The sequence below is a fragment of the Notamacropus eugenii genome, chromosome 2 (genome assembly GCF_028372415.1).
Source record: "Notamacropus eugenii isolate mMacEug1 chromosome 2, mMacEug1.pri_v2, whole genome shotgun sequence".
Classification (NCBI taxonomy): Eukaryota; Metazoa; Chordata; class Mammalia; order Diprotodontia; family Macropodidae; genus Notamacropus; species Notamacropus eugenii.
This window is the reverse complement of record NC_092873.1, coordinates 409,508,781-409,524,269: the sequence shown is the minus strand read 5'-3', so window position 1 is coordinate 409,524,269 and position 15,489 is coordinate 409,508,781. Positions and strand designations below refer to the sequence as shown.

Below are 15,489 nucleotides of genomic sequence, written 5' to 3'. Positions count from 1 at the left end.
GAGACCATCTTTCAGTAGTTTTTAGTTAGATTTTTTTTTTTTTAAAGCACAGTACTTTGTCTTTTTAGCAAACATCCTTTAGCTGGGGGGGCTGATCCATGGTGGTTGATTGCTTAAAATGAATGTGTGACAGTTCAGACCTCTTGTCTGTGCCCAAGAATTTGACTTTTGTGAAATTGGCAACCTCGTCCTATGCTCAGTTCCCCAGGCCCCTGAGATCCCTACTCCCTTCGGCTATTTCAAATGTTCCTGTGATCATCCTTTTCAGACAGTGTTTTTCTCTTTTTCTCTTTTTTCCCCTCTCTGTCATGCCTGCTTCACATCTTCGTACTTCCTATCCAGTTTCCCAAGGTGAGTCTAAGGTGGCCTGTGTTCACTTCTCGTCTTATTGGATCACACGGGAAAATCTATCTTCCAGCCTCCTTTCCTTCCCCCAATTAATCTTCAAGAGGATTTTCCCAGACCCAGACCATAGACATCTAGTTCACAAAGTCTTTGCTCTTGTGGGAATCTTATAGGCAGTGTCCTGTATAGTGATACCAGGCTCCCAACTGGTAATCCATTCCCCTCTCCTCCTCCCCTCAGTTACATAGAGTATTCAGGAATATCCACTGTTATTTTGGCATTTCTGGAGAAACAGTTCATCCTTTTGCATCCTGAGACTGTTGGCCAGGGGGGACATTCTTTTGTGGAATCAATGCACTGCAGAGCCAGTTATCTTTATTCCTGCGTCCCTTAACATTGGTAGCCTGAGCTTTCAATCATCATCCAGCCGGTGACACAAAGCAGCTAATGGAAACTCTAAGTACCTTGAGGGCAAAGATTGGTTTGCCTAGCACCACCCTTTGCACTTAGTACAGTAGGAGATTAGCAAATGCTTGCTTAGTGGATTAAATGGAATTGAATTCTCTGGCTGATCTAATATTAATTGACAGCTCATCAGCCTCTTCTCCCTATAGTACATAATAATAATAACAAACAATAATATATAGAGCTCTTCTTATGTGCCAGGCACTGTGCTAAGGGTTTTACAGTTACTCTCTCATTTGATCCTCACAACCACCCTGGGAAGGTGCTATTATTATTCCCATTTTACAGATGAGGAAACTGAGGCAAGCAGAGGTTCAGTGTCACACAGTTAGTAAGTGTCTGAGGCCGGGTTTGAACTCAAGTCTTCCTGACTGTGGGCCTGGTGCTCTAATCCATTGTACCACCTAGCTGCATTCAAGGTTGCAGGAAAACTTTTATGTGTCTGTAACTGAGGCCCAATTAGTTCAAAATCTCCTTATACATTTCTCTATGTATGGAAGATGATTCACAGTCTATCACTGCCCAATCTGTAAAATGGGTGTAATAACATGGTTTCCCCAGTTTACAGCCAAACTGCTTCCCCCAAACTGCTAGCTGAACAAGTCAAACAAGGGTGTCAGAGTCAACTGGAGAAATTTTCAGTCTCCAGTCCCACTCGCTACCCATTTCCTTGACCTGCTGGCTTATGTCTGAAATTCTACTATTACAGCCTTTACCCTCTGTTAAAATGCAAGTATCCCCAGAGAGAGGAAGTCGGTTCAACTCTGTTAGTCATTTATGAATTTATCAGATTCTTTCCAGAGAAGAGATTTTTTATAAGAGGGAAGGTGGAGAGAATTGGACACTAGCTGCCTGAGGAATGAGGGAACCAGGGGGAATAAGGGGAAAGCCCCAGAAAGAGGAGGCTAGAGATGAAGAAAAATGAATTTCACCAGTTTCATAATTTCTCCAGGGCAACCATAGAGGGAGGGGAAGCCTTATTTATGACAGCTCTATTGCCAAGGGTATACAAAGCACCTGACTCTGAATTCTTGGGGGACCATCAGTTCATTAGTGAGCATCCTTCCTCCCACAGCTTTTCACAGGGTTTTGAAGGCCATACATTTTGGTTCTTCCTCTTAATACCTGTAGCCCTTAACTCAAAGAGCTGTTATGAGGCTCAAATGAGAATAATATATGCCTAGCCTTTTGTAAACTTAAAAGTACCACACAAATGTCTGCCATTGTTGCTGTTGTAACATGGAGAAAACTAAGTGGCTCAGTGGATGGAGTGCTTGGTGTGGTGTCAGGTAGATCTGAGTTTAAATGTAGTCTCAGACACTTAGTAGCTGTATGACCCTGGGCAAATCTCAACCTGGTTTTTCTCAGTTTCCTCATCTGTAAAATGAGCTGGAGGAGAAAATAACAAACCACTCCATTATCTTTGCAAAGAAAACCCCATGGATGGTGTTAGGGTGCTATGGTCTATGGGATCATGAAGAGTTGAACATGTCTGAACAACAGTAACACCATGGTTGACTCTGCTCCACTGTCCAGGATCGAGCCTGTTACATTATCCACCTTTAGTGTTATCTGATACGGTGGGGTGACTGGGGAATCTCTTTCCTCTGTTACTGACTCAAGCCCCCCTTGACTTGGTTCCCCCTTTTTTTCTGGGACCCCAGCTCTTCCCTAACACCAGATAAATTTTTACTGAGGGATGTTTACTTCAAAGCTATAGCAAGAACAAACATTTCCTCTAATATTTTAGGAGCGTAATCCTACCTATACGACCTCAATCTCTGGGGAGAGAAGGGAAATTAAGCTCAGAGTTTAGTTTGGTTCTTATTGAATATTCATCCCACCACATCCATGCCTGCAACCCAACTGAGCAGCCATCTCCAAATCCTTCTTCTTCAGGGCTTTGCTGCTGAGTTGACTGCAACACCCAGCCTAGATTCTTAGACTTTCAGATTCCTGGGGCCAAATGGGCTAATGGGACTTGGGAGTGGGGAAGGAGGTGGCCCCCTCAGGCCATGAGAGCATGGTAGGAGTGAAGAAATTCTTCACTCTCAGACAGAAGTAAGGGAAAAAAGGTCCCCTTCCTCATTTCCCATCCCCCAATCAGTCACATTTAAAGACTTAGTTCTAGATGTACAACCAATGGAAAAAGACTGCTCCCAACCACCTGTAGACTGTCTACACATAAGCCGGTTCTCCAGGCTCCCAGAAGCATCTTCCATGTGGGTGGTACCATCTTATGTTGTCAAGTCATTCATCATACCTACACTGCACTAATTTTTAAAACTAGATAATTGGTAATATTTGTATAATATTTTACATTTACGAAATGCTTTATATCCATTTAACTCATTTGATCCTCTCACTAGTTCTTTAAAATAGGTAAGGAGAGCAAATGTTCTGGTTCCCATTTTAGTAGAAACCTAATGGCTAATAGTAACAGCTGACCTTTATATAGCACATTTTAAAGGTTTGCAAAGCCACATTATATATACACATATATACATATATATGTATATATGTATATGTGTGTATATATATGTATGTGTATATATATGTGTGTATATATGTATGTGTGTGTATGTATATACACACACACACACACACACACACACACACACACACACACACATATATATATCTATAATTACTTGATCTGATCCTCACACCAATCCTGGGAGGTAGGGGTAGGAGCTGTTATTATTCCCATTTTACAGATGAGGAAATGGGAGGTTGAGAGAACAACTTGCCCAGAGTCACAAAATTGAATGTCCAAGATACGGTCTTCCTTTTTTCAAGTCCAGAGCTCTACAGATAAAGCAACTGAGGCCCAGAGAGAGCAGGGAGCCTGTAGATTTTGTGATGGAAGGGGCCTTAGAGGTCATCTCACCCATCCCCCTCATTTTATATCTTAAGTTTTGTCCAAAGTCACATCAATCTAGAAGCCAAAGGGCAGAGATTCAAAATCAGAGCAACTGATTCCAAATCCAGGCCACCTTTTTCTATAGAACCAGGCTTTGTAGGCCGGGGTTGGGGCCATAAGGAATATTTTATAAAACACAGAGCAGTGACCTCATTCTGTCACAGAGTTGAGGACAGGACCCCACACTCCACATTTGTATAAACTAAACAGGAAACAGTAATTCTAACCACATTTTCTTTGCTTCTTCCACACAGGCTACAAGGAACAGGGCATCCCCCAGCAGCTGTGAGCCTCAGAGCCACCAGCAGGGAGTCCAGAAGAGACTGTGTTAAGCATCTTTGGGCCAAAGACCTTGGTGTTTTCTCTTCTGGCTTTTCATGGGTTTGGTGTGGGGTTTATTTTATTTTATTTTATTTTTTGGTGAGGGTTTGGGGAGGGATTTTTAACAAAAAAACTTATTTATTTTGAAAAACACATCTGTTTTTCTCAGCAGGCACTGGGGGCTGCTTCTCTCTTGCTGAATCTTGAGAGAACTGAAGACAAAAGGCATTGTGGGAATGGGTGAGGGACCCTGAGAGGTGAAGAAGGGGGCTCTGACAGAATGCCCCAGAAGGTCCCCTGGACTTTGGTAAAAGACCTAGTCTGTGGAGTTTTTAGGCTAATAATTATTATGGGGGGTTGGGGGAAGAGGAAGGGTATTTCCCTTCCCTGTTGATGACAAGGGGGTACCAAAGCTTCAGGTCAAGAAATATACACACACATTGTAAGCCTGAGTTAAGGGGACTAAAGAGTCTTTATCCTGTCTACCTTGGCAATGCCTTTGGCCTCCCAAAGAATGCCAACATGTACATAGACTCAAAGTTCTTTGATGGTGGGCCTAGAGTTTTTATTTTCTGGGAGCACCAGAACTGGGAAAGGTCTGTGTCTTACTCCAAAGACCCTCACCTTTGTCAACAGCCAGCCACAGGTGAGCCTCAGCTCACAGTTTAATGTCTAGGAATGGCCAGATAGGTATTTTTTTTGGAGTTTTAACTCCTCTCTTAGAGTCAGACATGACTGAAAAACAATCCAACAGTTCAAAGTTCCCCTGCCCTTCATCTTGCTCTCAGGTCTCCCAGCTGTACCACATAAGTTATGTTGGCGTAGGAAGTGTACAGTATTGTGATTTCAGCTTTCCCAGGAAGAATACAGTACCTACCTTCCCTTTTCATGGCAGTGAGTTTTAGGCTCCCTCTAGTGTTACCATGGGCACAGTCCTCATCCATTTAGTCGAGGAGTCCATGTCCTGCTCCCTGATGACCCTCTCTCCACCCTGTACTTCACAAAGGGGCTCATTTACCTTGCAGGAGAGGATGCCTGGAAAATCAAGAGTTCCTTCCTCAGTACTTTAGGCTTAAAAATCGCTACACCCACAGCCTTAATGGCAGCAAATGAGAAATTAAGGATATCAGTGTTGGATATCATTCCATTTGGCCTTTAACCAAGACCCAGACCTTGGGGCAGTGTGAAGGGAGAAGGGCACACTGAAGTGGGGGAATTCCAGTCCATCTATGCTGTCCACTACGCCAATTTCATTCTCACTATAAAAGATAGAATTTGGGCTTTTCCAGACCAGATGTTTCTTTGACACCTTTGGATAGAAGAGTGCTGTACCATCATCACCACCACTTGGACCTTCCTGCCTTGTCTTGTCACTGAATTAAAATTTCTTTTTCATTTTTCATTTTCCAAGACAGACCCTATGATCTCTCTCTTTTTGTATAATGGCTACTTTTCTCACTCTTTCCCCTTACTTTGCTGAAGGCCCCTTTCCTCTTTCATTTCAGCAAGGAGTTGGCCTGGGGTTGATTGGTCGAGTTGGGTTGAGTTGAGCTGAGTTGAGCTGGAGTGTAGCTTTTGGTAATCCTTAATGGTTTCCTTCTCACCAAGTCAATCTCTTTAACCTTCTGCCTCCATCTTCAGTCTTGTTTGAATTCAACCACCTCCATGAATTACTTCGTGCCAAAAAAAAAAATCTGCTTCATCCAAGAGGTCGGTCAACAGTCGTTAATTCTATGAAGAGGATTCTCCAAGCTGATGCTGAGTGGGCTGGCTGCTCTCCAGGAAGCCAAATCAAGGAGAAAGGCCTCCTCCATAATAAGATAAAACAGCTTCAGCTGAGGAAAATAATGGGTTGGTGCCACCCACTCCCACCCACCAGCCCACTCCCCTTCTACCTCCAACTGTACTCAATGAGGCTGACTGACAGTCCGGGTGGAGAGAAAGACCTCAGATGGGGGCTGGCTGCCCCCACAAGCAAGAGAGGAGTCTGGGAAAACTGCTTTCTTGGCCATGGACTGGGGTAAGGGCTGAGAGGATGGAGAGGAGATAACAAATCTTGTAGTCTGCTTAGGAAAACTGAGAGCCTAAGCAATCCAGCAAACAAGTAGGGTTTCATTGAGTGACAGGTATCATCTGGAGCCTGAGTGGGATGGATTAGCACAGGCACTTAGTGAGACTTAGTGCAATTATCTGTTTGGCAGCCCCCTGAAGACAGGCAAGTCTCTTTTTCTGAGGGGGGGTGCTGCTTTTTTGAGCCAGATGAGTTAACCCTGCAACAGAAAAATTTCCATGTAATTGATGAAAAAGGTAGTCCAGCACTGACAGAAACTGTGAGAATGGCTGCTACTTAAATCTGCCAGTATCACACCATTAGGGAGATGGTACCAACGGTTATTCACTGCAGTCAGGCCACCATCCCAAGTCATGATCTCCACTACACAATCATCGATATTTATGTCCAATGGAATCTGAACCAGTCAGGCAGACTGCTAGAGGATCAGGTCATTATCAGGTGCATCTGACGATTCAAAATCAGGCTACTTCTAAGAGAATGCACCTTTGGTGACTAGCGGTAGCCAGCTATAATTAAGCCGGGTTTTGACTGATGGCCACAGCAAAGAACATTCAGTTGTCTAGGAATCCCATCAGACATTTTAGATTGGTCCCATCATCAAGTCAGAATATGAGACATGTCTGATGGGGCATCTGATGGAGCACTTTGCATATGAGTTCAGATAAGTAAATCTTGGGTTCAACAAGGTAGGCGTTGAGACCAAGGTACAATAATTTTTCAGGTCTCAAGTGTGCCCCCCTGTACACTGGAAAAAGAATGTATCAGGGAATAGAGTAGTGGCCTGCACAATTCTTTATGCTCCCTTTGGAGCATAAGTAGAATCTTTATCTCATGGTATGATACAATATGAGGCTGGCATGTCCATTTTATGGATGGGGAATTAACTCATCTAGGATCACATATGGAACTGTCAACAGAATGGAGAACAGACAGCCTGACTTTCTTCTATGTCATCACGACTGTCTTTGGAATGCTTTTATTAAATATCCACGTGCAAGTGATACAGTGCTAAATGTTGGATATGTGAGTTATACAGGTTTGGTCTTGAACTTCAAAGGATTTGCCAATACAGACTCCTTCTCCAGACTACATTACCTCAGGGTCGTTAGTATTACAACTCTAGTTCTATGGCCCTATAAGAAAGCTTCTCACACTTCTCAAGGAAGGTTGTACCACCACATGATGATCTGTGATTTCTTCAGTCTAACTCAACAGTGAGTGATAGTTGTGACTGTTTCTCTGTTTCACGTAGACAATGCTACTATATTGTACCTCACATCCAAGTCCTACCCTAGGTTGCCCGAGGCAGGTCATCTTGAGAAAGCTAGATATCAGCCACACCCAAAGGGGTCAAGGAAGAGGTAATGCTCCTAACCAACACACACACACACACACACACCTCATAGAAGCACAGGGGAAAAATGAGCAGAGAGAGAATAGAGATGAAGGAAATAATGAGAGCTCAGATTTCTGAAGGACTTTAAAGAAAAGTGGAAAAAGGTGTTCTGGAGTGACTTTTATGCCATCAGAAAGGGGGAGAAATGGAATGAAATTTCTCCCAATAAGGACCAGAGTGAGATTCAACTCATTTCTCTTCCACATCAAGGACTAACTCCCTGCAACTCAGGAATCCTGTGCCAACACTCAGATTTTACATCAGTACAAAAGATATAAAATAACTTTTTCCTTTCTTCTATTAAACAAGTCCTTAAAGATGAATTCTTGTCCTTTATCTGGATATGGAAAACACTGGCCTGAAATTGGATATGGATGGCAGCCTTCTTACCCTCTGCTTCCCAAACTCAACACGACACAGTCACAGAGAGGATGAATTCATTGATAACTTTTAATGCACTCTGCAGGTGAAAAACACCATGAAGTGTTTTGAAGAAAGCAATTCGGAAAAAAAGGAACAGCAGGGAGAATGCATCCTGAAAGGAAACAGAATTACCCCCCTCCACCCCCACCCCAATATCTACACAATTAATATTTCTGCCAGGAGGGAACAAAGGAGGGAAGGCACAAAGGCTTTCAGCCTAGCTAGAGCCTTGATATTCCTGGAGATGAAAATACTTATTCCTGTATTTGATGACAGGGTGCAGAGCAATGATGAAAGTAGGCATTGGATGTAGAGGATCCAGTGAGAATTTCTTAAGACTCCTGAGGTTTTCCCAGGAGGGAAAAGATTGCTAGAATAAAGCTCACTTCTCTGGGAGATGACTTAACCTTCAATGTATGTCTGTATAGATATCTAGATTATCTACATATGGATATCTATATATCTACATATGTAGATCTCTCTATAGACAACTATATATTATATATGGATATATAGATAATGAGCTACATAGATACTAGATATAGACATATAGAAAACTCTCTAGGTATATACATAGATACATCTCTCTCCATTGGGTCCTTTTTCCTCAATAGTTATCTCTTTGTTTCTGGGATTTCCTGTCTAGTTGGTAAATTTGGGAGGCTTCACTCTGATTCTCTGCTCTGGAGACATAATAGTGTTCTACATCTTTGCGATCCCTTTCCCCTCTTCTAGGGGGGATTGGCATTTGGCAAGATGAAATGGTCACTTGGTGGTGAATGAGGGGCTCCATTGCACACTAACATGTTTTGCTAACATTAGCTATTTTTATTGTATTATTGATGGGAGCAAAGAAAGCCTTTTTTGTGTGACATGCTACAGGATGTATAATTTAAATTCAAATCCCTGAGTTGGTGTGGAGGCTGTTTCCTGTTATTATCATTATTCCTACTCTCGATGTTTGTTTAAAGTACTTCTGCCTTAGCTGAGGCACCATTTAAATAGCCAGGCTTGAAACCCTGAGGACAGTGGGAGTTTGTGGAAGACTCCGAAAGAGGTCCCTTGCCTGCTCTCTAGGTAGACTCCCGTTGTCAGCTACTGGTTGTTTGAAGTGGCTGATGGACTCCTCAGGGTAAGCCCAAAGATCAGAGAGGCTTAGGCCAAAAGCTGATCATGTATCTATTCTCTTCCCTCCTCATTCCACAAGGGATTAATCCCATCTTGATAATCCTTATTTAGAGTGTCTCGAAAGACACAGTCTACTGTGCTCCAGCTCGGTACAACTGAAATAAATCAGTATCATTTCTCTCTCCCCTTGGTTTGGTCTCTGTGATCAGAGAGTATTTGTCCTAAGGAAAAACCTAACTGAGTGCACAAGGGACTCTCTCTCAGAAACAAGGTGGAGACTCTATCTAGGACCTTGTGGACAATTATGCCTACTCAGGCTGAAAATCTGTGAAATGCTCCTCTTGTTACCCTCCCTTGGAATCCATAGGTACTCATCTCATGCTCTAGGACAGACTGACTTGATTAAGAAATGACAGCTATTACCAACCCATCCAGACATTCTGACCCAACTAGACATTTCTTCTCTGCTCAACTCTATCCATGTAGCTACATGATATGCATGCTAAGAGTATTTCTGAGGTACCATTAGTACCAAATTTTAGCATTTAGGCCTCACTACCCACAGGCTGTTTTAAGATTATTCTTAGAGCCAAGTCCTTAGCATACTGAGTTATTCAGCTTTTGTCTTCCCCTTAAGAGTCTCAGAGCTTACTGGAGGACAACTTAAAAGAATAAACAGGGGTAAACACCACGGACAAATTTATTGATCCAACCCAAAGTGGAAGAAACTCTCAACCAGAGAAAATTCCACTTGCTTAGAGGGAAAATTCCTAATGAATGCCACCTAATCACACAAATGTGGATTGCATGGGAAGATGTAATGCTTGGCATTCAACAGATACTTAATGAATACATTTGTTGAAGTAGAATTGGGAGATGTGGCTTCCGATACTGTCTACTTCTACTGTGTAAGTCACTTCCTTTGATATGCCATCCCTAAAATGGGAACAATGATACTTGCTTCCCTGAGAGTACCACAGGACACCATTCACCCATGCTGAAAGAGACTTCTCTGTCACTGTCAGAGTCAAGAACCAAAGCCATTTTCTTAACCTGATTCCAATTCTTTTGCCCTAGACTCCTCAGGTAAAGTTTCTCTTGAAGGATCCTGTAGGTAATACTGAGGGGATGATCACTAAGAGCAGCTTGATTTCTAACGGAGAACAGAAATGTTAGTCTGCCCAGCCCTTCCTTCTTCCCCACTTCCTACCTGAGATTCCTTGAATTGGTGACATTAAGTCTGTTCTTAGATGGAGGCACCCATTAACCTATTTATGCCTTTCCTGTCTTGGGAGCTGAGGCCAGGTCAGCTCAGCTTGGCCTAGCCAAAGTACTAATCCTAATAAATGAAGTCAAACAATACAGTGGAAAGGGCATTCACTGGCACTGGAGTCTGAGGACTCACCTCCCACCTCTTTTCTTTAATACCAGGTTTTACCTTAGATAACATACATCTCTCTGGGCCTCACTTTTCTCATCTCCAAAATGAAAGGGTTGGACTAGTTTGTCTCTGAGATGCCTTCCAGCAAATAAACTTCTAATAGTGGTAATAGAACTCCCAGAGTGGTTCATCTCCAATTCAGGCCAGATTTTAAAGTTGAATGGTCCCAGACCCCTGGTGTTGGGAGTGTAGGGAGGGGATGGCGACATTGTTCGTGATATAGTGATGACATATAGAGATCTGATCTACAGTTCTTGCATAGACTGCTCATACTATGGGTTTTGCCCTGAATTAAGGTATATATATAGTCTTCCCCTCTCCTGGGATAGAGGAAATGGACAGATCTCTTCTTCCCACCTGCCCAGGGTTACTGAAATGCCAGTTGCCCAGGTACATTTCTACTGCTCATTTTTACACACTCTTTACCTACTTTCTTGTAACCTCCAAACAGGTGTTTTTTGTTGTTCAGTTATGTCTAACTCTTCATGAACCCCATTTGGGCTTTTCTTGGCCAAGATACTGGAGAGTTTTGCCATTTCCTTCTCTAGTTCATTTAATAGATGAGGAAACTGAGGCAAGTTAAGTCACTTGTCCAGGGTCACAAAGCTAGTAAGTGTCCAAGGCCAGATTTGAACTCAGGAAGGTTAATCTTTCTGACTTCAGGCCCAGCATTCTATCCACTTGTGCCACCTAGCTACCCAAACAAGTATAAAAATTGCCCTACTGTGTTACAGGGAGAGGAGCAGGGAAGCAGGGGCTACCTCTGGACTTGGGAATTGTTTGTTTGGTCAAGAACAAAGGAGAATAGGTGCTTAAGGCTTCCTTCAGAATTGAAACTCCATATCATGGCCTCCAGCTCTCTCAATAAAGAGGCCTCTCTCCCACTATTTGCAGCACTGCTAGGTCTCTGTCCAGAATTTCCCTAAGGATGGTAATGTTGTGGTTTGGGGTGCTGAGAAGTCAGGATATGGCAGGGGGGGGGGGGGCTGCCTGGAAAGAATTCAACCACTCAAGCTTTCTTTCAGTTAAAGGGTAGTTTATTGTAACTCCAGTGGGAGTGTGCTAGATTCCAAGTGAATCTGCAGCTTAAAGGGGGTAAGAATGATACTTTTATAGGGAAAAAGGTGGAAAGAGTCAGTGAAAAGATCTTGATTAAGATTAAGGAGTGTTAAGTAGCCTGGGATGGGCCAGGTACAAGGAATAAAAGGAGTTAAGTGGTCAGAGTACTACAGTGAAAAAACTGTTAAAAAGATTACTGAGTATCTAGGTGGGCTAGGATGCACCAAATGCCTCAGGCAAGATGCCAGGGACTGGGTTGTGTGGGAAATTTCAGGTACTGGGCTGCTTTCAGAGACATGGTCTGTTCCTTTTAGGGGTCCAGGTCCCACTACTCCATCAGTAGCATCTCAAGTACCCTTCCAGTTGTTGTGGTACCATTTCCCTTGTAGCTGTGGATCCTTTCTTTAGTTTCCTTGTGTTCTCAGTATACTCTTGAACCCTTTCAGGTCCCCACTACCCCCTTGTCCAGGCTTTACCTTCTCTAGGACTCCTCAGTGGGTGAATATACATTGACCAAGAAGTCCACTTTTGAGGATGGTACTCTCCACAATAAATGGCTGAGAAGTAGATGGACTCTTTTTTTTTCTGCTGCAAAAGCAATCACCTCTCTACTGAAACCCTTTCTCTTCCTGATATCGAACAAGCTAAATGGTACAAGGAACAAGAATCTCCATCCTCTGTAGCTCTGCAGTGGCCTAGGAACAGAGAGTGGAAGAGAGAGGGAAGAAGTGGGTTCATTGCCTCCCAGCAGCTATAACTTGCTACACCTGTGAGAGCCCCCACCATTGTCTTCAGGGTAGTTTTCCTTCTAGGAAAGCCAGAGCACAGGGATTCTCAATCCTTTTTGTATCATGAACTCCTTTGGCAGTCTGGTGAAGACTATGGACAGTCTCTGGATAATGTTTTTAAATAATAAAATAAGAAACATGGAATCACAAAGTAAACCAATTATACTGGAATACAGTTATCACATTTTTTTAAAACAAATTCACACACTACAGATTAAGAACCCCTGCACTAGGTAGGTGGCAGTTACCATCAATCTCAGACTCTTTTCATATACAGAAATCATATAATCAGTCAGTCAACAAGAATTTATTAAGTGCTTACTATGTGCTTACAATGTTGTACCCAGTGCCAAAATGTTTTGTTTTTTTTAATTAACAGGGGTGTGTGGGTGGGGAGAGGGGGGGAAAGCAACACAAAAGATGTATGCATCATACTGTATTTAAATGCATAAGTATTTTTGTTGTGACTTAGAATGTTTCAGTACTGTATTGACTTCATTTTGTGATTCTCTCATCCTCACCCCAACTTCTTTCTGTTGGACCAATTACTACAGATTTACGTTGTCCTCCGATGAGACTTGTTCTTTCACCCACTGGGACTTCCTTATCTCTACTGCCTGGCCCCAGAGGGAATCCCCCAACAGCCGTACACATCGGTCTCCCCCTTTCCCCTTCCTCCACAGCTTTCCCAGAAGTATTGGCTGGATTCCAACCATGGTCAACTAGATTGCCCAAACCCTGAGTTCAAGGGGAGGAAGAAGACACCCATGTCTTGCCTCAGGGTGCCTTGGAGAAAGTTTCCCTCTTTTCAGTCCCAGATCTTGCCAGACTCCTAGATTATTCATTTTGCTTTTACCTCCACATGGTGAAAGGGATAAGTACTATATTTGGAGTTAGGACCGAAGTCTGGCATCTGTCTCTGTCACTTGCTAGCTGTGTGACTTTAGACAAGTCAATTAACCTCTATGGGTCTCGTTCCTCACCTGTTGTATGAGGATGTTGCATAGAATGACCTGTCAGGTCTTCTTCCGTCTCCAAATTTAGGATCCCATAATCCTTGATTGCCTCATGCACCCACAAGCCTGTGTGCCAGACTTCACCCCAGTGCCCAAGTACAGTCTATTTGGTGATACTACCAGGAACAAGAAGGAAACCCCTCAGGAAAGCTCATCTTCTGGACCAGCTGCTGCCCAGGCCTCTTCACAGCTCCTTCTAGACCTATCATGATCAGACCCTCTCCTCCTGGCAGCTTCCCGTGTTCTGAAGGAGTCAATATACTTTAGGTTTCTGATTCAACAGCAATTTAAGTAACTTAATGGGAAATATTTTGCAGTACAAACCCCCAAATATCTTGCATATATCTCCATGTGTATATAAATAAATACACTTACATGTGTATACATACATATATAAATTATATATGTATATACATATAAAGCATGATATTTCTTTGTGCAATTCAAGTTTTTTAAGGCCTGGAACACATGGCTTTTGGAAACCTTTTCTTCTTTTCCTTCTTTTCTATGTAATAAACATTCATGTGACCTTTCTGGAAGCGTCTTAAATTTCTATGTCTTATGTGTCTCAAATCTGGACAGGTCTCTACTGGGTCTTAAATGTCACTCCTTCCTTCCTTCCTTTCTCTGGCATTGGCAATTGGTAACCTATCTATTTGCTCTCAGATGATCATCGTGGAAGGTGGTAGCTTAGGAATATTATTTCATGGTCCAATTTGTCCTGCCAGGGTGACTTTTTCCTCCTTTGGCCCCTTTCTGAATCTTTTTTTGCCTGGGAGGTTTGTCTAAGTCCTTCTCCAAGCTCCCAGGCCATTGGGAGGCAAGTAGGTTGGGGAGGTAAAGATCTGGGCCTGAAGTCAGGAAGTTCAAATCAGATACCAGGAGGAGTGACCTGGATAGCAACTGGCAAGGTGGCTTAATTCAGTCAATCAACCAGCAAGCATTTATTAAGTAGACAAAACGAAATAGTCCCTTAAAGATTCTGTCGTCTATTGAAGAAGATCTTACACACACACACACATCTCTATATACACACACACACATAAATATATGTGTATATACTATATATATACACACATGTACATCCTCATATCTGTATATATGTATACATATAAACATGTATACATGTACATGGGCAGCTAGGTGCTAGTGGAAAGACTACCGGGCATGGAGTTAGGAAGACTCAGCTTCCTAAGTTCAAATCCAGCATTGGACACTTACTAGCTGTGTGACCCTGGACAGGTCACTGAATCCTCAGTTTGCCTCAGTTTCCTCATCTGTAAAATGAGCTGGAGAAGGAAATGGCAAACTACCCTAGTATCTTTGGCAAGAAAAACCCAAATGGGGTCATGAAGAGTAGGACATGACTAAAACAACTGAATAACAACATATATGAACATACCCATATATACACCATAAACTGCACATACACATACATATATAAGACATGCATATCTATAAAACATACATATATTAATATACACACCATACATACACATATATATATGTGCATGCCTACACAATGCCCATAGCACACATGTATGTGAGTCTGTGTGTGTACAAGTACATATATACATATATGCATGCACATGTATGTGTGTGTTCATACATGTGGATGGATACAAAAATATATACATATTAAACATAGTAATTGATTGTATTGCTCTCCCAGTACCACTCAAAGTGTTTCATATTATTTGAGAAATTGTACTAGGTGGGCCATCATTTTCTAAGATTCTACTAACTTATTTGCAAATACAGCAGGTGCAAATGGAAGGAAAAGAAGCAGGCAAGTACTTATTAAGCACATGCTAAGTGGGAGGCATTAGCCAAGCACTACAAGTGTGATCTTATTTAACCCTCACAACCTTGGAAGGGAGGTGTTATTATTATCTCCATTTTACAGTTGGGGAAACTAAGGCAGGCAGTGGTTGTGTCCCTTGCCCAGAGTCTCACAGCTAGTAAGTGTCCAAGGCAGGATTTGAACTCAGGCCTTCTTGATCTCAAGCACAGCACTCTATCCATCATACCAACTAGCTGCCTCTAAATCAGTTTTGACCTTCTAGCCATGATGTGAGCTCCAGAAGAAAAGAAGTCATGTTTGGATACT

General features: G+C 42.5%; 1 protein-coding gene and 1 long non-coding RNA gene across 2 annotated transcripts in view; one reads left to right on the top strand and one right to left on the bottom strand.

Annotated features, from left to right (window-relative positions):
• Positions 1-5,860, bottom strand: part of LOC140529200 (uncharacterized) — a 54,696-nt gene extending 48,836 nt beyond the window's left edge. The window contains exons 1-2 of the long non-coding RNA XR_011975451.1: positions 5,527-5,860; positions 4,932-5,089 (exon numbers count right to left, since the gene is read on the bottom strand). This is a non-coding gene — a long non-coding RNA (uncharacterized lncRNA). The remainder of the gene's footprint in view (positions 1-4,931; positions 5,090-5,526) is intronic.
• The window catches only part of STUM (stum, mechanosensory transduction mediator homolog), a 109,173-nt gene extending 95,260 nt beyond the window's left edge, over positions 1-13,913 (top strand). Inside the window, exon 3 of the mRNA XM_072647688.1 lies at positions 3,988-13,913. Coding sequence (XP_072503789.1) covers positions 3,988-4,022 — 35 coding nt within the window. The 3' untranslated portion in view covers positions 4,023-13,913. The remainder of the gene's footprint in view (positions 1-3,987) is intronic.
• The last annotated feature ends 1,576 nt before the right edge of the window (positions 13,914-15,489 follow it).